Raw genomic sequence first — 26,555 nt, 5'->3', positions numbered from 1 at the left:
CTGAACAAATCTAAATAGCTTTTCATGTAATTTCGGAAAACAATGGTAGTGATGATGATGATGATAAAAAACACATACCTCTGTAAGGCACAGGAATGGTTCCACTGAGGCTCATCAACTCCCTTGATGAACCGTCGTTAAAAACTGCAAGGGAACATACAGTATTTTCAAAACAAACTTATTTGCTACATTAACCTCTGTTCAGGTTATACCCCATCTATTTATCAGCATAGGTCTTCAGAAGTTACAGATCTATAAACTCAGCTTGAAAGGCTCTGCTCTTGCACAGAATGGATTGCATGGACTAGCAAACAATTAACTACAGTTGGGTAACTTCTGATGAATAATTTCTGCTAAATGAATACCTACTAATTGTTAAACTACATTCACTATAAATAAAAATTCAGAGACCACGCAAAACATGTTGGAATCATACAAACTGCAAATCATACAAATTGCTGCAAAGATAATCTGAACTCAAACTTAATTTAAAAAGCAACTGTCATTTTAGGATTAGAAAGAATTACTTATAATTTCTCCAAACAAACAGGTCAGCAAGAATACTGAAAATTACTGGGCCACAGCCATTTATTACATAATCTGTGAAGGTAATTTAACCAAACAATAATACACCGAAGAGGAAGAAATGCATAGCACTTGATTTGCTGTCAAACCTTAGTCCTAGTTCACAAGCTGCACAGGAACCCTGACCTCAGTTTACTGAGTTGCTGTATTTAAGTTTTCCCATATTTTCGATCCAATACAGTAGGAAGATAAAAGCTTTATTACCAGAATTTTGTTTATTCAGCCGAAACTAATTTTACCTGAAAGTTTCTAGTCATACTTCAAATGTAACTTATTATGTACAATTCTTTTGGTGCTAGTGTTCTGCAACTGCAGGTAGAACATGTTGGGACTTAATCAGGGGTATATATTTCATTATTAATATAAACTTGAAAACTATCTCAACAGCAATGTAACCATCTTCTTGTTGCTCATTTCATGGCTTCAAATAGCATCAATTATCTGTACATGGTTCTGTGCTCAGCCTTAGCCAGGCAGCTTAGAATTAGGTAACACAAACGGGCTTCTTGCTACAGCTTCAAATCTATCTGGAATTCTGGTCACTATCATTATGCAAACTTGTGTATGGCTTTCCAACCGCAGTCCTTTTACAACTGTTTTTGATTGTCCAGTCACTGCATGAGTTTTTATTTCCATGACAGCTGCTGGCTTGCAGCTATTCAAGTTAAAACTAATTTATCTTTAGCTACCCATGTCCCTTCTTAATACTTCTCAATCCAGATTTAGAATTTAGAAAGCAGGAGATCATAAAATCTCTGATGACATACTAGTAGTATAAATTAGCTCACAGAGGAAACCCACAGGTGACAGTTAAAATAAACTGATTAGAAGGAGGATGACCTCAGCAGCTATGCTGGCTCACTGTATCTTGTGAAACCATGCCCTCAGCCTCTGGAGCTGACTCCAGACACCACCTTCATTCAATGCACCCAAATTTTCTCACAGCCTTTAAAATAGCTAACAAAGAGTGATTGTCATCATTAATTTACATTGCAAAACGCTACATACCAATCCTCTATACAGATGACTGTTTTCTTCATACTATTAAGAACTGCCACAATGACATGTAATGAAGTATTTGTTCATTGATTTACAGTTCTTTCTAAACAGAACTCTAAAAGTATCTTCACATGACAGCAAAGTCGAATTTGTAAAATACCAACAATCTCAGAACAACAACTGATATGACATCACTGAGCAACTGACTAAAAGTTAAGCTGTGAAAAATGCAATGCTTCTTGGCATGTTAGACAGACTCAGTAATATAGAAAGGTTATTTTAGAAAATAACTGTGTTTCTAAGGAAGTATTGATGTCAAAGATCAAGAAGAGAAACTCAAATTATGTTTTCTAATTTTAATCTCCTTTTTCCCCACAAAAACTACCCAATATATCTAAACAAATCAATAAGAAAAATTTTCTCACACACACACTAACCATATGAATCCATGACAGGTTTGAGGTCCTTGTACTGAGTAATAACACTGGTTGTCTCCTGTACAGTTAGGTCTCTATATTTATACTGGAAAACAAAAGAGAAAGAATGACTTTAGAAACTAAATTTTCATTACAATTTAATTTTCTTTTGTTTTATCCAATGGATTGCATTTATGAGTTTCCATCGCTATACGGACATTCTTCTCCACTCTTACTTTAGAATTATTTATTTCTCCATATTACTTAACCAAACACTGCCTATATAACTTACCAAATGTTAACAGGGTGTTAAGATGCTTTTAATCTTAAACAAAGGGTCCATACATCAAGTGATTTGGGGAAAGCTATTGCATTTTCATTCATGTTCCACCACTACCAAAAGTATCTGAGAGATATATGTGGATCTTAAAAACAACTCCCATCTCTGTACAAATACAGTGATGTTTTGAACATTTCTGACACACAGCTATCTAGGATCTGAACTTCACAGATACCTTTCACAGCGCTTTTCAAAGCATAACAGTATTTGTCATTTATTTTATCAGCTAGAAAGCAGACATTTCAAGGCATGATATTATCAGTAATAATACCGGTTTCACCCCCTTCCTTTTATCAGGAGGCAGGGAGAAACTCACAGCACAGAAGATCTGTAAACCACAGATACACTACTACAGAATTTAAGTCTCAGAACCACAATCCACAGACAACAAAGGAGATGCTTCTGGGCAACAGAGAGCTGGTTCACCACTTGGCATAGCTCTTTAACCTTGTGGCCATTCCTCCCGGTAACTACTATTAAAAAGAAAAGTTAACGATGTACCCTCTTGGCAATAATATATTAATTGTAATTTTTTTTTTTAGTTACAATCTTCAGATGTCTTCAGGAACATAAACAGACAGCATCCTTTCATTCAACCATGGCAGGAAGCCAAAGGGCCCAACACAATGAAATGTCTGATACCCAAAGCATGCAGGTGCTAGCAACATGTGAAAAAAATTAATTCAGACATTATCTAAGAGCAAAGTGTGGTGCCACAGCTAAGGTCACCTTTGCTCTGACAAACACTCATGAGTCGTGAAGCTTAGAAACTAACTCTGCTCCCTGTTATCTACAGAGACTGACAAGGATGTTACTCCTGGGCATGATAATTCTTATTTAATGAGCAGAGATGAACATACCATGTCATTTCCTTTAGTACTACCTTAGTCTGCAAAAAGCACCTGTGCTTTGTGGGATGCTGTAACTTACTTTCCTGAAATGACCAAAGGCAAAACAGCCATAAGGTCAGCCTGTGGGAAATCAAGCAACCCCTCCCATAGGGATGCTTGGCACCAGCACAGAAGTCAATCAGACAGGGTCAGGGGGTCAGGACAGCCCCTGGGTGCTATTTGGACAGGAAGGCTCCAGCAAAGAACACAGCCTCCTCTGGCAAGTGGGTGCAGGATCAGAAGCACACAGGAGGAGCTTGACAGAGGAGACACAACTTGCTAGCAACTGAGTACATTCCTCCCTCCTTCCCTAATGCCTAGCACAGTCGAGAAATAGGTTAACAGGCATTGCTAGAACATGGAGACAGCAGTCTGTGAAATTTCAGGTAGGCCAGACAGAGACTGGCAGTACATACCCACATCACTGCACATGTTACTACAGTATGAATGAATGCATGTCACCAGACAAAGAGGCGGTCTTTTTAGAGGAACGTGCCTTATGATGCAGGATATAGGCTCAAGAAGACTGCATAATCACTATTAAAAAAAGAATTGGCTTCCACTAACAGAAGCTCCCAACAAGCACAAGGGTTCAGAGTCACGATTTAACTCCACTTTTGGCATAACTTTAGTCAAGGAACAGATAAAACGGCACCTGCCTACTCAGCAGGTGTACCGGGAATCTGGTACACAGTAGGTGATAGGGTTGATAACACCGAGGTCTGCTTACCTGGGGTGATTTTAGAAATTAGGCCAAACACCTGAAAATTAAAAAATATTTTCATATGTCTCTTAAAACTAAGACTATTGTTTTTCCAATACTCAAGTTTTTACACTGAGTAATGAATAATTACTTAGAGAGAAGCTTGTAAAATTCCAGCAGTTGCCACAAGCAAATTTAAGGGCTATGTGAGCTAGTAATTTCAATACTTAGATCCAGATAACTATAGAAGATCAAAGTTTTGTATATTAAAAAGACATATGAAGAAGTTTTTTCCAATGAGAATGACAATTTCTATAGAATTTTTTATTACTTAAAGCACAACATATACTCTTTAGTGCTTATTTCTCTTTTCCACTCTAAGGAGTACTAGAATATAACAAGACAATCTTTTTCTGTGTTCGTACAGAAAGTAGCTGTGCATTTCCAAGAAATACCAGAATCTCTTTGAAAAATGTAAGATTCTAGTGATTTCTACAAAGGTAACTAGAACTGATTAAACTTCATTTTTTCCCCTCCTCTGTTCTCAGATGGCAAATGCATCCTTGTTTCATGTATCAGGAAACAGATCATAGAGATGAAACTTTCCTACATAAAACCAGCAGGCAAATACCTGAAGTCAAGCGCTTATGTTCACCTAAACTAGGACTTAAGTCTTTTGTTATCTCACACACTGAACTATTCAATATGGTAAATATCACTAAACTTCCCTCTACAGAACAGAAAGCATAACTATTTAAAAAAAATAAATTAGTGGAATAGAACTTCATTTTTCATCAGCAATTAATTACACTGCACTTTGAACTTACCTACAGAAAGTCAGATGGCAGTATAAAATGGGCAAGTGTTGGGGAAAGATGCCACAGGTCTACCTTAAATTCTGTTTCTTCTTGTAGCACATCAATTTTAATTTAGGGAAGACAGGTGTACACAAATATATAATCTCATTTACTGGAGTTAGTATTCAGCACTCATTTTCAAGCTGATAAAGATGTGCTTATGAGTCCATGCAGGTGAAAGACCCCTTAATAAGGTTTTTCCAGTTTTGATCAGATCCTCACCTGTTGTATTTAATTTTAAAATTCTGCAAATATGATGATTAAATGTCATTTAAAAAATTACACCACCAACAACAACTCCCCAGAATTATTCAGCCTGAGAGGGTTTCATTTCAAGCTGCTGGACAAAGCCCAGTTGTCACCTGAAAAGTGGCACAACTAGACATAGCTCTAGACGATTCAGTGATTAACGACTTACCTTCCAATAGATTTTTGTTTCCTTAAACAAAGGTAATAAACCCCCACCCTTATCCTAGTCAATGAAGTTGAACTCGCATTCCACCTTCATTTAACCAGTGAATGTGAACGACGCTGTTACAACCCCAACACCACACATCGCAGCTCCAATCCGCTTCGCTGCACGGCAGCTTCAGCTCGGCAAATGGTTCCTGTTCAGCTGCCACCGGCACCATCCCAACCCAGAACTAAAGCTTCATAGAACTACAAATAACGGCATCTGTCAGGCTGCGGCACCCCGCGCCCCTCCCAGGCTCCAGGCCGCCGGACACGCTCCCACCACTGCCGGCCCGGGACAAAGCCGCAAGCTGGCGCCTGCCCGTGCGGAGAGAAGCGGGGATGGGGAGCCGGCCCCTGCCGAGGGCCCGCGCCCTGTCCCGGGCGCACACCAGGCGCCCAGGGGCCCACGCGCCGCTCCCCCCGCCCAGCCCTGGCCGAGGAGGACGGGCCGCCCGACGGGCCGCGGTAGGTGGAGGGCGGAGACGGCTCGCAGCCGCCGGGCTGGGCCGGTAGGGAGTGGAAGGGGCTCTCCGCGCCCCGGCTGCGCCGTTACCTTGGCGAGCATTTTCTTGAGCTGGCTCTCGGAGACTGCCATGGCGGCCGGCCCCTCCTGCGCCCAGCTGCCGCTCCCGGTGCCGCCGCCGCCGCCACACACCGGCCCGGCCCAGGCCGCCGCTCCCCACCCCTACATAAAAACAGGAAGCGGCTGCACGCGCCCACTTCCGGCAGCGACAGCCGCTTCCGCCCGGCGGTGACACCACTTCCGGGAGGTGAGCTGCGTGTGTCACGTGCCGCAAGCCGAGGGGGGCGGCGGGGGCTGCCGGGGCGCGGTGCGGGGGGCAGGGCTGTCGCCGGGGGCCCGCTTGGTCCCGGCCGCCCTCCCCTGCCCGTAGGCGTCCCTCGGAGTCGCCGCGCTGCAGCAGCGCGCTGTGTATGAAAAATACTGCAGAGACCGTCCCAGAAATCCTTTGCAGTGCCGTGTATTGTTCGGTATTTCTGGGAAATGGTGTTTCGGGAGAACGTGCAGTGCCTCTCCCCACCACACCGATCGATCTGCGACCCCGTCTGATTCCTTTCCAGCGGATACAACACAAACGCGAGGGTGGCAAGCCGAGATGAGAAGCATCACTCTAAAAAATAAGTCCCTGGAAGAGTTGCAACTTTTTATGCTTAAAATTACTAATAAACAACCCCAAATAAACAAAACACCTCAACTGTTCATGTGAGAATAAATGCTCAATAGATTAAACACCTTGAAGAACAATGTAAAGCCGTAATTATATGCTGTAAGGGGGGGGGAACAAACCCCAAAGTCGAACCATTGTGGTGGTGGGTTTTTTTTTAATACAGCAACAAAGTAGGTCACCTGCAGCCATTGCTAATTTTGCCCTATTACTGATCACCACAAAGAAGGAAATATGAGCACTCCACGAAAAAAAAAATTGCTGAATTTTCTTTCTATTTTTATCTTAATTCTAAGGTAAACTCAGAATTCCTTGTGAGTCTGCCTCTTTGTGAGATATATCCAGAAGTCACAAAGGAACAGATCTTTTGCTCTGACAGAGACTCAGCTTTTGCTTAGAAAGCTTTATCAATATTTACCCAATCACTCCTCAAAACATAAACATGGAATGTAATCTCTAAGCTGCAGCTGCACACAGCAGATGTAGAGCCCCCATCTCCGTCTCCAATGTGACGCCAAGGTATAATCAGGATGAATATAATCTTCTACCTGTACAATGAATCAAGAGATTACAACCCTAAAACCTTCATCTTAAGAACAGCTGCTTTCTGATTTACCTAAAAACCCACACCCTGCTTTTTCATCACGTGCTAGGCCTCCTCTTGAAGGCTGCAGGTTCTGTTGCCTTCTGAACTAGCTGTATCAGGCTGAAGTAAAGCTTACTGACATCAACTGGCTTTGGATCAAGGCCTGAACTTGCAGATATTTCTGCATTACTTAACTGTTACATTTTGTTCTTTATTGGAAACCCACCTCCTGCTCCCCCCTTTCAGGAAGAGCACCTGTTCAATACTGCACAGGGTAAGACGTGTGTACTGAGAACTGCAGATGCTTTAGCACTCTGAACATCCTTATGAATAAGAGCAAACAAGTCATGACCAGAAAGTCTCAGACATCATTAAACATACAACAGAAATTAATCTCCAGTACTCAGGTTTGAAGGATATGGCTAATATCATGCTTTTCTCTTTTTCCCCCCCTTAGTAATAAGCAGGAGTTCACTGATGTAAGAGCACCTACGGCAGGCACGAAAGATCAAGCTATCAAAACTCCAACCCCCAGTGCCCTGAAGAGCTGGAGTGTGACCACACTCTAGACAAGCCCCTGATGCTACACTTAAAAACCAGGGGGAAGAGTTCTAGCAGGCTCTGCACACTGGAGTTTCTACAGAGCTGGGTAAGATGCTCTCCTAGACTGTGTCCTAAGCAGGTGCAAAAAGCTAAGAATAACCCAAGAATCAGGCTATAAGTGGCAACAAAAAGCCAGAGGCAAAAGTCATCTGAATTTACATAAAACATTCTTGCACATTACCCTCCTCATTTTGGCCATTGGAAGTGCATCTCTCAAATAAGAAAGTACTGTGTAGTGCAGTATTAAGTAATTTAGACCAAAACCAAGAAAGCACTTTTTGAAAGGAAAGTAAAACAACTTCTTGTTTTATATAGAAATCCAGATATACCAAGCAACCCTTTCTGCCCAGCAAATCTCCAACTTGTGAGCAGACACTGGGGCTTCCCTTGTGGGTGCTTACAGTTTCAGTTGCTGCTGAAGGTCATGAATTAATCCCGCACTGCTTTGCAGTTTCTCTTGCACTAGTGGATCTTCTTCTAGTTTGACCATTTCAATCACTCCACTGGTTCCAAGAATACACGGTAGACTTAAGAATACTTCACTGTTTATATTGCAACATCCCTGAAAACACACAAAGGATGCTGTCAGTTACTTACTTCTGGCTCTGTCTAAAGCATGGAATTACACAAAATAACTTGATTATTTTAATTAACCAAGGATACTCCATCATATAGCATGTTTTGTATAGGTCAAATTCCAGTTATTTTAGATCCCGTGCAATGGGTTACTGTATAGAAACTGTACAATATTACTGTACAGGTAAAAAAAAAAAGTCTTGAGCCATGCCACTCAGAGGAGTTTCCCAATATATCAGACCTTTATAATGCAGGCAAAGTTTATACTACAAAGCACCGTAACACTGTTTAACCTGTTTCTTATGTAGAACAAGCAGGGACACTCAATAGTACACCATCATTAGTTCTTTTAGGACTGAACAAAAGAAATTTAAAAAATGCAGGCAAAGAGAACTATCTGGGGAATATTTTTCAAGTATTGATCCCACATTCATTCTGTGAGGGACTTGATTAAACATGTCACTATAATTCAAGTTTACACTGTAAATTTTGTTTATTTTTAGGATCCGTATGGGAAATTTTACATTCTCTAGTTACTCTGAAACTTAAGACTTGTCACACCTCTATATCTGCATTTAGTTCACAATCAATTAAAAACTTTATGTGAGAATATAATGATCAAATTAGGTATGTGTTTGTACTTGGTAGAATAAGCAGCCTCCTCAAATTCCCTGTACTGGGACATGCAAATCACCCTTCTGAAGCCTGTAAACATAAGCGACAAGTAAATGTACCTTCATGAGCTTTTTTCCTCATACAAAATGACTTAATGCTTTAATGAGGCCTCTTAGGATAAACTAAATGAAGTTCAGTCTACAATTTTAAGTTAAATGTAGCTTCATAATCTTTTCCTCAATGTAAAATATCAAGGAGTAAGAAAGCTACTGTTTCAAAGCTGGTCAAATAAAATACTGGCAGAAAATGCGTTTTATACTTCCACGAAAGATACCAAACTCTTTTGGCCCCTGGGGAAAAGAAAAAAAAATCTACATTAAATACTGAGCACTTGGAAACTGCAACATGTGCACTTCCCTTCATTTGCAAACTCCAGCTCTTCTGGGGGAGCTGGTCAGTAACCTTGAACATATTTTCCCTCTGGACTCTTGTACTTTTGTGAGAATAATCCACTTTTAATATTGGTTTCAGATTAAGACAGTAATTGATTTTTGCTTATTTCTGGACCAGAATTGAAAGCTGTTATTGGAAGAAATAATGGAAGTAGTGCTACTTCAGAACAGTTGCTTTAAGTGAGATGTCTGTGCTGCTAAAATTAATTGTCATATCCAGTATAAATAATATAATTCCAGTGCCAACCAAAAGATAATATAACACATTTACCTTTGCCAGAGTGGATACTGAATGAACCTTTCTTTTATCTTTCAGTATACTGTCCGTCAGATCAGCCACTGAGAGCCCAACAGACCAAGACCTCTGACCTTTTCCCTTCAGAACTTCCATAGCTCTGTATAAACCAGAAAAAGGAGAAAAATGTTAAGGTTTAGAGTTTAATTATTCACGTTTTAGTTTATATGTAAAACCCAGAAAACCAATTAAGTGTATCGTATCAGGTAAAGTGTGCTAGAAATACATGAGTATCTGTTTCAGAAAACAACAGAAGGGAATTAAGAATTGCTGTAAAGAATTTATTTCTGTACATTTTACCCACACCAATAACAATTCTATTTTCTGTCAAGAGGTGTAACTGATATGTGGCTAATGAAATGACGTAAATGGATCCAAACTTGTACTGTGCTTTGAAGTAAACTGCTTCTACACAAGCTCTGCGAAGTGTGCCAGAAGACTTGTCTTTTTTTTTTTTTTTAAACCACACAATCAAACTGAGAACTCTAATATTCTAGTCTATATTCTGCAAAGCTTTTCTTGCCCTTATATCATCACAGGCACAACATTATTAAGAATTTCAGAGAAACAGTCAGAATATAAACATATATAAAAGTGAATGACTCCCAGACCTATAAACTCTATGTGTGAACATTTTAGAGCAAACTTCCTCTTCCTAAAGAGCTGAGGGAAGAAACTCTGCAAACATCAAGTGCTCAACATGAAGAAAAAAAAAATTAAGATTATAATGCTGTTACCTGCTAGCCACCTTTTCTCTTGAGTTACGAGCAGCCACTGCTTCCATTTGATTTGCAACTAAATTACAACTGGTCCACAATGGTACTAAATAGAAACAATCAATGTTTAAATGCACATCTAAACAGCAACTAAAACAGGTATCAGGTAAGGCAAAGAGAAGAAAAAAATTTTAATAATAAAAAACTCTCAAGCTTCCCAAACTTTCCTTCCCCCACAACCACCCAAACATAATTGATGACCTTCAAAGTCTCCCTGCACTGCTGAAATAAACTCTGCACCTGGCCAGAGAGACTTGCTGAAAAATGAATATGTAGGAACTCTTACATTACCAGTAATCTACCACATGTTATACCACATTTCTCTCTTCCTTCAATATCTTTAACCTATATTGTTATACTAAATAAAAAGCACTTGAGGTTGTACTTTATACATATATATATATATTTATTTTTTTTTACTGTGACAGATGTTGATTTCTTTTGCTACTACTCCAGGTCTACAGTCCTGGACACACAGCAAATTTTCATAACAGTTCTAAATAATACAATCTACCACCCTACTTATGACTACCTTATCTTCATTACTTTTCTCAATTATTCTTTCATAACTGAATTACTTAAGCACTACAAGGTCGTTACATACTCAGTTGTAATGAAGTATTGCTTTACCTTTGTCTTCCCCTTGTTCGCCAATAATCCAAGCATCTTTTGCCAGCACCTGAGCTTTCAAAAGATTTGCCAGTATATACTGAAACCTCTCAGTATCTAGGTTGGCACCTACTCCAATAACTCTGCTTTTCGGAAACGCACTCAGCTTCCATGACACATACGTCATTACTTCAACTGTGTGTGAAAGAGAAGTATGTGAACTCGAAATTCAATACAACTGCAAACCACAAATCACAACTACACAACACTCAGGACCAAGTGGTTTACTGTAGAAAAAGTATAAGCATGTAAGAACCTACCAGTAGTTTATCTCAACCTAAAACACCAAGTCAGGTGGGGACCAGGTGAAGAACATTCACAGCTCAAGTAAAGTTTTAAGAAAAGTCAAGTGAAACTTCAGAATGCGTCATCATGCTTCCCTCTACCAAAAATCTCACGTGCTTCTAAATTTAATTCAGCCAGTATTTAATTTCTTTCAATTTGGCAAGCACTCTCTTCTCCATCTCCACAGCTCTGAATGATAGGAAGGGTAAAAGGTGCTTGAGAAATAGGGAAAGGCTGTCTTCAGCGCGTCTACAAGACAGAGAGGCTCAACCTTACTTCTTTCCCCTCTAAGTAGTGTTTTTACTTTGTCTTAGTTCACAGTATCACTGACCCAACAGATTTAAACTTTCCACCAAAACGCAGCTACAATATTTAATATGAACACTATTGTCCTGGTTCTGCTTCCTCCCAGCTTCTTGTGCACCTCATGGTTAGCACAGCACAGAAAACTGGGAAGCTCTTGATTTAGAGTAAGCACCACATAGCAACCCAAACATCACTGTGTTGTCAACATTATTCTTGTACTAAATCCAAAAGCACAGCACTGTACCTGCTACTACAAAGAAAATTAACTCTATCCCAGCCAAAACCAGGACAATATCCACCCTTTATTCTATACCACTTACATCACGTCTAGGTCTCACACTTCCAATACATCCCAGTTAACCACCATCACCTTTCCTGTATTTTGATACATACACACAGATATGATTCCCATAGTCTGTGGGCCATCCCTGTAAAAGTCTGTTGAGTTCATTTAGTCCATGACTTTGGGCTCCATCTGTCATAACAATCTTCCAGGGCAGGAAAGATGGTGTTGGATTGTTGTATGCTGAAGCCAGTTCTGATTCCACCACTGCTGCATTTGTCCTGTTTCACTGAAGTTCATTCTTCATTAATCTGGGCAATTTTTACTGTAATACCCTTGATACGGCATATAGCCACCACAGTAGTAACGACATGCAATTAACATCATACAGTGTAACTCACTGGCTATTCTCACCCAGAATCAAATCCCCCTGAGATACACATCAGACTTCCCCACACGCCCACACTACCCACCATGTGCACCCAGGTCCTTGAGCAAAAGCAGTCTCACAGATGGGTTCACCTTTGCCTGAAGCAGGAATAACCCAGACTGTCTTCCCCAGCGTATTTTTATGTGCACTGCAGGGACTTTATCCCCTTCCACAGCATGTATGTTGGGCAGGGCCAGCCCAGCTGGCACATCCTCTAGCGCTGAATAACCAGGTGGCTTTTGCTAAATGTGCATCCCAATGTTTGAAGGTCCCACCACCCACCGCTCTCAGTGTAGTCTTTAACAGTCCGTCATATCATTCAACTTCCCCAGAGGCTGGTGCGTGATAGGGGATGCGATACACCCACTCAGTGTGGTCGTTGGCCCAAGTGTCTATGAGGTTGACTTCAGAAATAAGTCCCATTATCTGACTCGGTTGTTCCTGGGGTACCATGTCACTGTAAGACTTGTTTTTCCAAGGACAGTGTTCCAGGCAGTAGCATGGGGCACAGGATATATTCCCAGCCACGGTGATTGCTTCCACCCTTGTAAGCACATGGCGCTTGCCTTGGCGGGTTTGTGGGAGGGCGATAAAACCAACCTGCCAGCCCTCCCCATGTTTGTATTTCCCCAGTACCAGAGGGGCTTTAACCGCTTGGCTTGCCTGACTGCAGCACGTTTCACATTCACGAATAACCTGTGTGATAGTGTCCATGGTCAAGTCCACCCCTCAGTCACAAGCCCATCTATACATTGCATCTCTTCCTTGATGGCCTGAGGTGTCACGGGCCTATTGCCCTATAAATAACTCACCCCATGTTGCCAGTCCAGATCCACCTGAGCCGCTTCAGTCTTGCAGCCTGATCCACCTGATGGTTGTTTAGATGTTCTTCAGTGGCCCAGCTCTTGGGTACATGAGCATCTACATGACGCACCTTCACAACCAGGTTCTCCACATGGGGAGCAGCATCTCGCCACAATGCGGCAGCCCAGATGGGTTTACCTCTGTGCTGCCAACTACTCTGCTTCCATTGCTGTAGCCACCCCCACAGGGCATTTGCCACCATCCCTGAGTCAAGATAGAGATACAGTATTGGCCGTTTTTCTCGTTCAGCAATGTCTAAAGCCATCTGGATAGCTCTCACCTCTGCAGACTGATTCCGTTCACTTTGGCCTTCAGCAGTTTCTGTGACTTGTCGTGTGGGACTTCACACAGCTGCCTTCCACCACGCTTCCCTACAATACGGCAGGGCCCACCAGTGGACAGGGCGGTATGGCTTCTCCTGTTCTGGTAGCGCATTATATGGTGGGGCCTCTTCAGCACGGTTCGCCTCCTCCTCTCATGACATCCCGAAATCTTTGCCTTCTGGCCAGCTCATGATCACTTCCAACACTCCTGGACGACTGGGGTTTCCTATTGGAGCTCGCTGTTACCAGCGTCACCCACCCGCTCACGTAGCATCAGCTGCATGATGTGTAGAGGGGACCCTCCCTTTGCACATCCAGCCCAGCACCGGCAGCTGGGGTGCCATGAGGAGCTGCGCTTCAGTGCCCATCACTTCCAAAACAGCCCAACCCCCTCCATAAGCCGCCAATATCTCCTTTTCAGCCGGAGTATAGCAGGCCTCAGATCCTCCGTATCCCTGGCTCCAAAACCCTTGGGGTCGACCTCGAGTCCTCCCTGGTGCTTTCTACCAGAGGCTCCAGGTAGGGCCGCTCTCCCTGGCTGCGGTGTAGGGCGCACTCTTTACGTCTTGCCCTGCCCAGACTGGCCCAAGGGCTACTGCACAAACTATCTCCTGTTTGATTTGTTCAAAGGCTTGTCGCTGCTCAGGGCCCCCTTTGAAATCATTCTTCTTCCAGGTCACTCGATAGACAGGGCTCGCAATCAGACTGTACTTTGGAACGTGCATTCCCCAAAGCCCAACAACACCCAAGAAAGCTTGTGTTTGTTTCTTGCTGGCTGGTGGAGACATAGCTGTCATCTAGTTGACCACTTCCACCGGGGTCTGATGGCGCCAGTCTTTGCCATTTTATTCCTAAAAATCGGATTCTCCCGTGCAGGTCCCTTGACCTTACTTTGGTTTATGGCAAAAGCAGCTTTCAGAAGGATGTGGAGTGTTTTCTCCCCTTTCTCACAAACTGCTTCTGCTGTATTCCAGCGCAGCCTGGATCAGTCCATGGCAGATGGCAGGGCTGTGTGTCCACCCCTGGGGCAGTTGATTCCAGGTGTCCTGGGTGCCCCCTCCAAGTGAAAAGGAGCCGCGGCCTGCACCCTGCTGCCAAAGGGATGGAGAAAATCACATCAGTGACACCAGCTGCGGCATACCCCGTGGCTGCCTTTGACTCCAGTTCGTACTGAAATTCCAGCACGTCCAGCACAGCGGCACTCAGCGGCACGACTTCATTCAGGCCACGGTAGTCCACTGTCAGTCTCCACTCCCCATTAGACTTTCACACTGGCCATATGAGGCTATTAATGGGTGAGGGTCCTGCTGATCACTTCTTGGCTCTCTAGTCAACAAATCAGCTTATGGATTGGAATTCAGGGAGTCTCAGTTGGTGTGATGTTGCCACCAGTGCACCATTACGGTAGCGATCACCACCTGTTACTCTTCGGCCCACAGCAACCCCACAACAGAAGGGTCCTCTGAGAGACCCGGTGAGGCAGACAGCCGTTTCATTTCCTCCAGCTCCAAGGCAGCCATACCAAAAGCCCACCGGTACCCTTTTGGGTGCTTGAAATACCCTCTCCTGAGATAATCTGCACCAAGGATGGATGGATGGAGCCTCTAGGCCAGTCACAATGGGGTGCTTTTGCCAGACATTCCCAGTTAGGCTCACTTCATCCCCCAGTACAGCTAGCTGCTGGGTTCCCCCTGGCACTCCAGAAATACAGATGGGTTCTGCCCCCTTGCAGCCTGATGGCATTGGGGTACCCTGTGCACTGTATCCATCAGAGCCTTACGCTCCGGTGGGTCTGACATACTGAATCCACAACATCCAGTAAACCCAGTTGTTCCTCTCCTCCACCTGGCTGGAGGCAGGGTTGCTCTAGGCCTGGTTACAGGATTCCCCACTTACTTCTTGTAAAAACGGATAAGCACTTCTTTCTGTAGGATCAGGAGTAAGATCAGCCCTTCCACTCTGCCTGGGGAACTGCCCACTGGAGCAGCAATCTTCCTGGAAGAACCCTTGTTTGTGATCATTCTTCCCTGCAGTTCATGTACCCGTGCCTCTAGGGTCGAGGCAGATTTTCCATCCCACTTCCTCATGTCCTCTCTGTGGTGCCACAGGTAAAACCACAAGGTACACCATCATGTACACCCTCTATATCCTCTCTTGAGCAAAAGAACACTTACTGTTAACAGCTGAGACACTAGCCTGTACAGGTGGGGAGTAGGATCTATCCTCTTTGTTGCTGGAACCCCTGGAACAGTTTTTCCCAATTTTCAGACAGTTCTTCCACAGTTGAGATGCAAGTCCATAGAGAGGAAGAGTTTCTTGTGTTGCTGGAGTCTGCGAGCCCCCTCATCCACTGCTGGTGCCTCTTCAGGTCACTACTGCCAATGAGCTGGCATCCGACAATGGTGTGTTCTGTACAAATTTCCACCACATGGGTCATATGCATTGGACTCTGGATCCATAGTGGACTGTGCATTTTTTGGGTCATAATAAATGATTTCTAGCACTGCTCACTCCCTCAGGTACTGGGTACCTTTCTCCACAGTGCTCCACTTGCCTGGGTGACATGTAACATCTTCCTTGAAGGGACACCTTTCTTTCAAGCTTGACAGGAGTCTCCTCTGGAGGCTGAGGGCTTTGTCCCTTTTCCAATCACCTCGTCAGTGCCTCCTTCCCTAGAAAGTGAACCCAGCTGCCTGGCTTTCCTACCCTCTTAATTCCAGGCTACTAGCCCTGTTAATCCAGCATCAGAGCACCCAAGATGACAGCTGAAATCTTTTCACACATCCTGCAGCTCACTCAGGGATAGGGATTGAGAACCTCTTGTTCTGCCTCTTCTTGTGATGTCCCTACTTTGTCCTCCTTTACTAGACGAGCTGTCTTTTGTGTCCATTTCTTCTTGTGTATAGGTGCGATTGACACCAGCACAAGTTGGTCCTCTGGTCCAGCTGCATCACCCATCACCAGGGTCTGAGTGGCTGTAGTGCCTGTCACTGGGGTGCAAGTAGCAATTAGTTGCCTAACTCTGAATAAAACCTGAACCATATTCATGGCTCCTAGCAACAGAATCATGCTGGTTTCAACATCCCAAGGATATTCAAAATTTTCAGCATTCTCAAACGCTATCATAATTAGCCTGGAGGAGAAGGGGGAGATGTGGAAAGAAGTCTGCTCCACAGATTGGCTCTCCAAGGAGAAACTGTAAAAGGTGTAATTATTACTGGTTTCCAATAGATGGCTCCTGAAGTACAGAGTGATGGTAATGCTGAGTACATATACCAGATTAGTTTCACAACCAGCAATTCTATCATAAGTCAGTCTTACAAAGTAGAATGAAATGATAGCCTTAGCCCAGCCCCCAGAGATGACAAACACCACAACAGGGAACACATTATAGCAAATAAGGCATTTAATAACTCTAAGAACAACTGCAACAAACTCTGAGAGCAAATAAATCAACATTGTGACCAGCAACTATTAAAATAATATAATGCATGCTTATAACAGATCGGTTTTAATACACTCCAGTCAAATCTGTCATCATCTCAACGCTTTGGGACTCACATCGGGCGCCAAAAAGGACTGTCATGGTGTAACGCTAGCCAACTACTAAGTACTGCACAGCTGCTCGCTCACCTCCCCTCTCCCCCTGCCCCAGTAGGATGAGGAGAAGAATCAGGAAAAAGGTAAAGCCTGTGGGTTAAGAACAGTTTAGTAACTGAAATAAAATAAAATAGTAACAGTAACAAAAAGGGAAACAACAAAAAAAAAGAGAGAAATAAAACCCAAGGAAAACAGTTGCTTACCCTGTCTCTGAGCAATGCCCAGCCAGTCTCTGCGCAGCAATCAGCCCCCCTAGCCAAGTTCCCCCAGTTTATATACCGAGCATGGTGTTCTATGGTATGGAATATCCCTCTGGCTAGTTCAGGTCAGCTGCCCTGGTTAGGTTCCTACCCGGCTTCTTATGCATCTTCTCAGAGCATGGGAAAATGAAGTCCTTGATTTGGGCTAAGCACTACTTAGCAATAACTAAAACTTCAGTGGTGTTATCAACATTATTCTCATTCTAAATCCAAGACACAGCACTATACCAGCTTTTAGGAGGAAAATCAAATCTATCCCAGCTGAAACCAGGACACCTCTACTATGTACATTAGTAGTCTGTGAGTCTGTTCATATGGCACACAGCACACTTGCATATATCTTCACTGCACAGGAGAAATGTACACATAAAACTCACAACTGACAAGACAACAGCCAATGGATGTTAATCTTGTAGATACAGCCAGGTTGAAAATAAGTACAGAAACATACAGAAATACATACCTTTTATATAAAACAAAAGTATACTTTTTTCTTTTGTCTTGGTAACAGTAAAGAAAAAACTCTCAAAGACAGTGTCCTGCTCAAAGCTGGAAAGGAAAACATCTTTCAGAGTAGCAAGAGTTTATGACTAAGTGGGTATATTCATCAGCAATGTATTTTTAAAACAGGCCTAAGAGAAAGCCAGCTGAGGGACAGAACATTAGGCAAAGTACCAGCATACCTGGATGAGAAGCAACAAGGAGAACAGTGTTCTGACTGTAGTGCGATATTGCTGGGATAATTCCTCTGAACAAATCCACGTTGCTTTGTATTACATCAAGGTAAGTCTGAGCATTACCCAGAGAATTAACTGTAAGTACCACAACTTTTGAATCAGCTGAAGCAGAAAAATCTAAAAACATAAAGAAAATACATTTTTAAAATGTACACCATTCTATTGAGTTTTGGATGCAAAACAAAGAGCCATCCAAAAGGCTGAATTGCAGCATCCAGCTTAGGGATTCTTTACCTCCTGTCTCCCTCCGTATCCCCCATGTGGAATTTGGGGCACTTCTACAGCACATGTAAAAGACAGCTCTCCCATAGAACTACTTTCCCATTTCATAACTGGCAAACACAGAAGGCAGACTGCGATTTGTCCAAGGTTAACAGAGCAGAGACCAGAAAACATCTAGACGGGGTTGACAGATAAGCATTTCCAAGTTTCCTTGGCAAGACAGAAATATTAAAGAGGAGGAAAGACTTTTACTCCTTTATCCAAGGTTTCTTTTTGATCTCAATCTCAAATTTTGTCCTCGATCAAGGACGTGTAGACAACCATAAAAATTGTTCCAAAAGTCTATTTATTAAGTATGTATGTATTAAGTCAAGGATAATTTATTTATTAGCCCAAGAAAACAGACAACCACATTTGCTGCAGAAATTAGTATGTCAAAGCTGCCTTTGAGCAAGTACCATAAAGATGATCAGCTTGGACACAGAAACAAGGTAATCTGACTGTCACACAATTCTGCGATGAGCTGAAGCCAAAGCAGAGGCCTAGTGCACTGACAAACTGGAAGCATACTATGTAGGATATAATTAATACCAACTTGCCCCAAATCTAGATATAACCATACTAAAATAACTGATGACAGTGTGTAAGCATTTTGTACTATTGTAACACTACTAATAGCATAACAAGCAACAATATACAAGGTTTTTATACCACAGCTAAATGTAAATATATAGTAGGTAACTACTAAGGCACAAACAGAGATTTGTGGTACAGTTGCACAACGTGGGTTCAGGAAAAAACGTGTGCTGGCAATAAAACCTGCAAGATAAGATCAAAGGATATACAGCAGGCAATGTCAAGTGCAGAATAAGCAGATAATATTCTGGACCAGAACAAGTCTCTGTTTGCCTCCCACTTCACCTTGCAGAGGGCAAAATATTTTTTTGTTTTATGTTCAAACCGTGACACAGAAGCAAGGAAGAATGGCAAAGCTGCTCAATTCAGTTCAAGCTTCCCCTTTGGAAGGGCTTTCAAGCCACATCATCACAACCTCTGCAACGAGGATCAAAGACTGTAGCCATCTTATGGCCTCACTCTGTTGAAGTGTACATTCACAGCTAATTGAGGACAACACTGTTAAAACCTAATTCTTTGAATATGCAGTGATAATGATTAATGAGCATCAATCCAGTAAAGAGGCACTTTGAAACCTACCTTTGTTTATCAGCCTTTTTAACACTGCTCTCACAGCTATCTCCAACTCCTTAACACACATATTTTTCGCCACCCCTACCCTCTCTCTAGCTATGGCACGGAAGTGCTAGCTTGGCTTCTCTGTATTTCTGCACAAGCCCAATTTCAGCCTTAGCCTCTTACCCTGGAAGTATAGACTCACACACCTCTACCTCTATATACAGAATGAAAAAAGCCTGAAATAAAAGTGATGCAAGCTTTGCTGAATGTTCCTTTCACAACTTTACCCTGAAAAGACAAAGAAAAGCAAGAAGCTATGAAAAGATTAACATCTTTTTAAAAAGATGGCCTATATGCCAGAGCCTCTGTATCTCTCCAGGTGCCCTGTTCTCATTAAAATGAGCACAAGCACACACAGTGCAGTACTCACTCCCATTCCAGAAACAACATCTAATACCTTTGCTGATCTCCACATTTGGCAGAGCAAAGATCTCCAAGTCCATGGTCCCTCCTTTTGCTGCACCTTCAGAAAGATCCAGAAGAACCACCCTGTCTGCAGCACCCTGTATGAATAAAAATAATGCACATCAACAATAAAACAAACCAAAACTTGTTCTTGTATGAGTGTGGGATAAAAACCAGTATTCCTCCAATTCCAGTGTTTGTTGTACTGCGTACCAAACAAAAATACTGGCCAAAATTACTGTCAAATCACAAGAAAAATAATTTATCTTAGTGAGTTTAATGGGAAAATAAGGCATTATGAGACAAATTAAAAAAAAAAAAACTCAAAAAATCTCTGGGCAGTTATAAACATTGCTGTTTCTGTTGTCCCCAAGTACACAGCCGTAATGAAGTTCAGATCATCAGACTATCCTTTTCCAGGGGACTAGGAGATCCCACTGTAAGAGGCTACCACTCAGGCAAGAATCCTTTAACCAAGGATTTTCAAAATAAGTTAATTCAATATTCAATCCTTTGTATTTATAAAGCTGACTGAGAAAACTAGGGCAGAAACTAACACTTCTCCGTGTGTCTGTAAGTTAACTGAAGAAGCAAGTGAGACGGCTGTTAAAACTGCTGAGGTATTTCTACCCATCAGACACTAAGAACTAGATTGGAAGCCTCTCTACTAATCAGGCCTGTTTCCATTTATAGTAAGTATGTACCTTTGCTGCAACTGCTAGCACACACGCAATGCCAAGATCTCCAGCTCCAACAACAGTAATTTTCTTAAAACATCCTTCACTTTTGCCTCCACCAAATTCACTCTTTGATTTCATGTCAGTCACTCCTACAATTAAAAGAAAACCACAAACATAAGCACTGGTCCACATTCTATCGATACAAGCACTGCTGCTGCATAAAGGATCACGGCTGTGCCAGAGTTAAACCAGATTGCATAAACTTCTTCAAAACAGCAGTCAAGCCTTGCCACAGAAGACTCATCACAAATTGCAAAGTGTAAAACAAGAAAAACAAATATTCCTCTCTGGATACTAAGCGGGAAATATGAGCATAACAATAGCAAGAAGCTAGACACTAAGACCGTACAAACAATATTCCCTTTGCTACTGTTACAGGTGTAACTATATACCATGGTCATAACTTTTTTTAAAAGACTTCATATTTTGAAAAGATGTGCAAGATGGAATTCAATTAAAATACAGTGACCTGAGGTTGTTTAGTCAGTGTTACTGGTAAGACAACTATTCTCATTCTGAGTATAATGCAGAGATTTGTAGCATCACTACGTAGAATTGTGTATTGTGCGCACCACACAGGTATGTGCTCACAAGAATGCATGTGTATACAATTACCAGAAGAAAGAGCAGAAAAGGTTTAAAGGGAAAGGTGTGCACAGTTGCCACAGATCACAGTGTGTGATTCCACTAAAGAAGAAAAGAGCAACCTTAAGAAAATGTGTCAGGATGAAGAAAACAACAGGACCAGAGCTGTAAAATAAGGAAAACATGAGAACTCTGAAATGTAGGAATTTTTCCCAAGATTTACAATGGGTGAGATAAAGCAATAAGGCAAAAATGCCAAATAGCATCTACTCCCAAAGGGTATAAAAGACAAGTCCAAAATCAGCTTGTCACCACTGAACAAGAACCTCCCGAGAGACATGACACAGGCTCAACAGCCAGCACTCCTTATCCTCAGCACTGCACACCAGCGACTGTAGTCAGGTGGATCTCAAGGCTTGCAACTGTGGATGTGAGAGCCAATAAGACCTGAGAGAATGACTGACTGTGACTGGGTAAAATCAACGCATTTATAATAAAAATCACATTTCCCTCATATAAGATTTTACACTGAGTTTTGCTGCTGCAGTAATTTCCAAAAAAATGAGTAGTACCAAGTCTACAGCATTTTCCAGTAGGCGTAAATACAAACATCCCAAATTAGCTGCTTACTCAAACAAAGAGAATTTGAGCTCTCTTGTTCAAAAAGAGGCACTTTTGAACAAAGAAATTTGAACAAAGAAATACAAAGAAAATACCAAACGCTGTGGACATGCAGACACAAAAAATTCAGGTAACAAAATTGCGTAGGCATCTTTGTGATATCAAGTAATAATTAGTAAAACTTATATAAGAACATAACATACAAATCCATGAAAATATCCACACCTTCAGTAATCTTTGCAATGTAGGACAGAAGTTCTGCCTGCCTGGCTGCATCAGAAGATGAAAGTGAATACAAAGGCAGCTCTTCCTCAAATTTTGTAATCATTTCCTTGATCAATCCAATGACAGTTGACTTAGGCTGAAATACAGCAATACAGAAGACAAAACAGTTGACTAGCTATTTCATATAGTGGTATCAGCTGTAAATTGCAACAGTTCATAAAGAACCGTAGCTATATAAAATTTAATGGAACTAACTATTGACACACTTAACACTTCCATAAACACTTAAGGGAAAGAAAAACATCATTTTTTGAGAAGATACTTTCCAAAGAGCAGTATGGATAAAAAGGAATTTAACAAAAAGGAATTATAAAATTCAAATTATCAGTGCAACTATTTTTTTAAGACATCTATGAACACAGGAAAGCCTCTAGTATAGCCACATCCAATGTTATAAATGGGATAAATCATAGCTAAAGGAAAGATAATTCAGTCTTCTCAGATGAAATTAACTGTCCAGAGTTTCAGCAATTCAGTTGTCCTTTGGGCAAAACACACAGAGAAGTCAGCAGAAGTTCCCATGGGAACTTCTGTATTGATAATGTAAAATATATCCCCTCTGTTTCAGAAAGCTAGTGTTCATGAAATCATTTTTACTGGCCTGGCAGCCATATTTAGGGAAGTTACTTAACACAGTGCATAAAATCATAGAGCAGCAGCACTGGCTTTTGAATCTTTATGCTAACACTTCAGAGTTCTGCTGAGACAGACATACCCAAAAGACAGAAGCTTCCACTGAACTCTCTTGAGGGATAATCAGTTGGTCTAGTAGCATTATTATGATTATTCATAGCAACAAAGGAAAAAGTATCATGAGGCTAACATTGCTCTGTAAGAAAGTCAGCCCCTTTTTTCTTCAGCTTAAAATAATTTTCCTGACAATCACTTGTAACTTCCTTTACAATTGCTTCAGACTGTCTGAAAGCTGTAATTTCAAGACACGTAACATTCTGGTTGTCTTTGCATAGTCACTACATATTTAACAAAAAAAAAAAATGCAGAAAATTAAGAGCTCTGAACCCTACCAATTCTTCTCCACTGATCTCTGTACAATACCGTGCATTATTCCCAAATACTTCCCTCCCCTGTCCGCCACTCCACCTCTTACATGGCTCCAGTTTTGCAGGTAAGGCAAATAAATCCTGCCGTGAGCATCAACATGCTTTCCCACTAAAATGCCCATGTTCACAGTTGGCTTTAAGAAGCAAATAGGTGGAGCAAAGGGATGAGAATCCAGAATCCACAGATGAATAGGTATGTTATAGGAATTACCTGTTCAACACAAAATGAAAGCCATTACCAGGTTCTGCATTGGAAAGAGGCACTAAAAAAAAAGGCAGGTGTGCATGTGATTCACACTTCATAATCACATAGGAAAAAAAAAAAAAAAAGCCCAACAGATCATTTTCCAGATTCACATCAGAAAGTACTTATGTTACTTAGGCTAGTTAATAAAAACAGATTTGCCTGGATCAACTTGAAGTGCTACTGATCATGTCTTCTATGATTTCTTCATACAAACCTTTGTTGTTCTGTTTCCCAGGGTGGGTACTCCATCAGCCAATGCATCCTCTTTTCCAGGCAAAGAAATCTCTTACAGCTACCCATTTCATTCTTACTTTAGGACTCAACATCTATTAAGGGCTTTTTACGTCAGACTTCAAAGGCTTTAAGTCAAAAATAAAAAATTACCTACTAGTTATTTCTGGACGCTGCCTTTACAAGCACAGAGCTTGTAGAGTTCATGCAAGCTCTGTTAGAAGCGAAGAGCTTGCCTACATAGTCTCAAACTACATGATCTTTTTAAATACTTAATTGACTTATCTAATGAATACCACCTTATTTCAGCATCTGTGTGTGCATGAAGGCACTTGTTTATGCAGTAGAAGTGGCTTCTGCCAATTCATTCAAAATTCTTTATGGCCACCTTTAAAGAAGCTGCACAGTACATTGTTAAGAGGCAGCACCCAGCACGCTTTACAATTAGATTCATCACTGGTAAGAAAATCTTATTTCATTTACTTTACCATATTTCACTGGAACAGTCCCACTAAAATTCAGGAGGTCCTTCTGGGATCCATCCTTGAAGGCTGAAATTAAAAACATGGTTTTATAAAAATAATAAATCCTTTTGAATCTGGCACGGCAATCCCATCCACAGCTACCAATATACAACACTAATTCTTTAGAAATCAAATACACTGCTCCTGAAACAACCAAGGCTAGAATGTTACAAAGGTCCCCACCTCCCCTTTGAGACAATTCCATAATGGAGTCTTAATGAAAACTGCTCTGGTACAACTAAGCACATGGTTAGTTGGGCAAACCCGTGTCCTGGGTAATTCTGGTGTCATAGGAACTTTCAGTCAGGCTAAGGGAATCCAGAAGTTACACTTGATAAGCTAAAGCCATCAAAATGTTTTCAATATGATCACAGGATATGGGAAAAATGCTATTACATACAAAAAATTTAAAACAATATCCATCTTCTGTAACTACTGACAAGTTAAGATGAAGTTTAGTGAACGAGTGGCTTAGGTTTTTATATGTATCTGTTCTTGGAAGAGCTTTCAAAAATAGTCACATGACATGAGAAACTTACTGCAAGTCAAAATAAAGATAGGAACACAACTGAAAGATGTCACACTATTTAGATTCTATTACACACTGCCTGAATTTATGGCAAGTAAGAATCCCCAAAATCAGTTCAAAGTAACTGCATCACTTCTTACTGTATGTGTTCATGGAGAACGTGAAGTTTGGATAGCTCTTGTTAACATTCTTTAGTTCTTCTATGGTCAGGTCTCTGAACTTATACTGGGAAAGAGGGAGAAAAAAAAATCAGAGAAAAAATGTTTCACTTTAAAGGTTTCTTCTTTCACTACCAGAGATAGGGTAAACTAACCCAGAGAAGGCAGAAACATAAGGCAGCAAAGGTAATAATTACTTGCAGTATTATAAACAGTTACAGTGTGAAATAAATTCTCAAAAATTTTGATTTTTATAAAAAAAAGGCTTTAAAGGTATCACAGGTCTGCTGTTGCTACATTAACACTCAAACTCTAAACATCACTCCTTATATAGCGTTTCTCCTCCTTTACAGCTGTGAGCAGAAGCTTAGTAAAATCCAGTCTCCTCTGTACAAAATAATCAAAAACATAAAAATATAAACTTCTTTAAAAAGTTACCGAGTTACTACTAAAAATTCAGATCCACCTGCACACATTTCAAATGAGTTTCATAAGATGTTGATTTCCACAAACATATTTAACGTGTAAGTAATTACCCTCTGGGAAATTTCTTCCACGTTTAAGCTGTCCCTGAGAGCTGAGCAAATCCAAACAAAATAACGCATCCCTCCTTCCCGCCTGCGGAAAACCTACTGGCAGGCTAACAGAGGGACTGACACTTGGGACGGGACCGTCAGCACGGACGGATCAGGCCGCGCCCGGCCAGCCCCACGCGAGCTGCACCCCCGCACCCGACAGCCGTAACGAGCATCCTCCGCGTCCGGGGCTACCGCACCGCTCCTCGGCCCAGCGGGGACAGCGGCGGCTGCGGGGGCGGCGCGGGCACGTTCCGCGTGGGGCGGGACACGCAGACAGCAGGAAAAGAGCGCCCTTCGGCCGGAGCGCGGCTCGAGGGGCCTGCCAAGGCAGGCAGTTGAAAGAAAATTTAAAAACCCAAAGGTGCCCGAACGAGGCAGACGTACACAACGCGGCGCGCGCTCCGGCGCAGCGGGCCGTGCCCCGGGGGGGCCCAGCTGCCCGGCTCCCCGCCGCCCCTGCTGCACGCTTCGTCCCTGCCGGCTGGCCCAGCGGCGGCCGGGACAAATGCCCCCCCTCCCCACGCACACCGGCCCGCACGGCGCGCCCGCACGCCGCCCCCGTGCGGGAATGGACCCGCCCCAGGGCTGCGACACCGCCCCGTGCGAACACGCGCCGCGCGGCCCCGCACACCGGCCAGCGGCCTCCGCGCGCGGGGACCGCCGGACTAAGGCCGGCGCGCGCTGCCGGGAAGCCGGGCGGTCGCCGCTCAGCCCTCCCCCCGCACCGCTTTTTGACACGCGGAAGCCTTCCCCAGCCGAGCACTGCGTCTCTCACGGCCGCCGGCCCGGCCCACTCGCGGCGAGCCGCCCCGCTCCCGCCGCCCCGTCCGAGCAGCCAGTGCCGCCCGCAGCCGCCGCGGCCGGGCCCCGCGCACCTTGCCCAGCTGCTTCCTCAGCGTTTCCTCCGAGAACGCCATGGCGGCGAGGCGAGGCGGGGCCGCGTGGGGGCTGCTGGGAGTCCGCCGCGCCGCCCCAGCTACGGGGTAGCGCGCCGGGGGCTCGGGGGATTCTGCCGCTGGGCGAGC

At 42.7% G+C, this 26,555-nt stretch overlaps 2 protein-coding genes across 8 annotated transcripts in view; both read right to left on the bottom strand.

Moving 5' to 3' along the window:
- The window catches only part of TSG101 (tumor susceptibility 101), a 22,604-nt gene extending 16,610 nt beyond the window's left edge, over positions 1-5,994 (bottom strand). The window contains exons 1-3 of one of the 2 annotated variants that reach the window (XM_080405816.1): positions 5,800-5,994; positions 2,022-2,106; positions 79-144 (exon numbers count right to left, since the gene is read on the bottom strand). In XM_080405816.1, the coding sequence (XP_080261942.1) occupies positions 79-144; positions 2,022-2,106; positions 5,800-5,841 (193 nt within the window). In that variant the 5' untranslated portion in view covers positions 5,842-5,994. The remainder of the gene's footprint in view (positions 1-78; positions 145-2,021; positions 2,107-5,799) is intronic. The other variant, XM_080405817.1, reaches the window with a different exon arrangement.
- Positions 91-26,555, bottom strand: UEVLD (UEV and lactate/malate dehyrogenase domains). 6 transcript variants are annotated; one of them, XM_080405804.1, is made up of 15 exons: positions 26,406-26,481; positions 25,283-25,339; positions 24,935-25,019; positions 24,230-24,292; positions 23,311-23,474; positions 22,143-22,278; positions 20,676-20,800; positions 19,964-20,069; positions 18,037-18,207; positions 10,964-11,137; positions 10,295-10,379; positions 9,534-9,657; positions 8,021-8,181; positions 2,022-2,106; positions 91-144 (listed from the first exon to the last, which is right to left on the bottom strand). In XM_080405804.1, the coding sequence occupies exons 1-14, from the start codon at positions 26,445-26,447 to the stop codon at positions 2,088-2,090; spliced, it is 1,512 nt and encodes a 503-aa protein (XP_080261930.1). In that variant the 5' UTR covers positions 26,448-26,481; the 3' UTR covers positions 91-144; positions 2,022-2,087. The 6 variants fall into 6 exon arrangements, with proteins under 6 accessions (XP_080261930.1, XP_080261933.1, XP_080261932.1 ...); XM_080405807.1 differs by lacking the exon at positions 25,283-25,339 and adding an exon at positions 25,489-25,592 and having other exon boundaries at positions 26,406-26,421; XM_080405806.1 differs by lacking the exons at positions 25,283-25,339; positions 26,406-26,481 and adding an exon at positions 25,489-26,034.

Source organism: Falco punctatus (genome assembly GCF_963210335.1).
Source record: "Falco punctatus genome assembly, chromosome: 10".
Classification (NCBI taxonomy): Eukaryota; Metazoa; Chordata; class Aves; order Falconiformes; family Falconidae; genus Falco; species Falco punctatus.
Note: the sequence above shows the minus strand (reverse complement) of the source record. Positions and strands in the feature narration are given on the sequence as shown.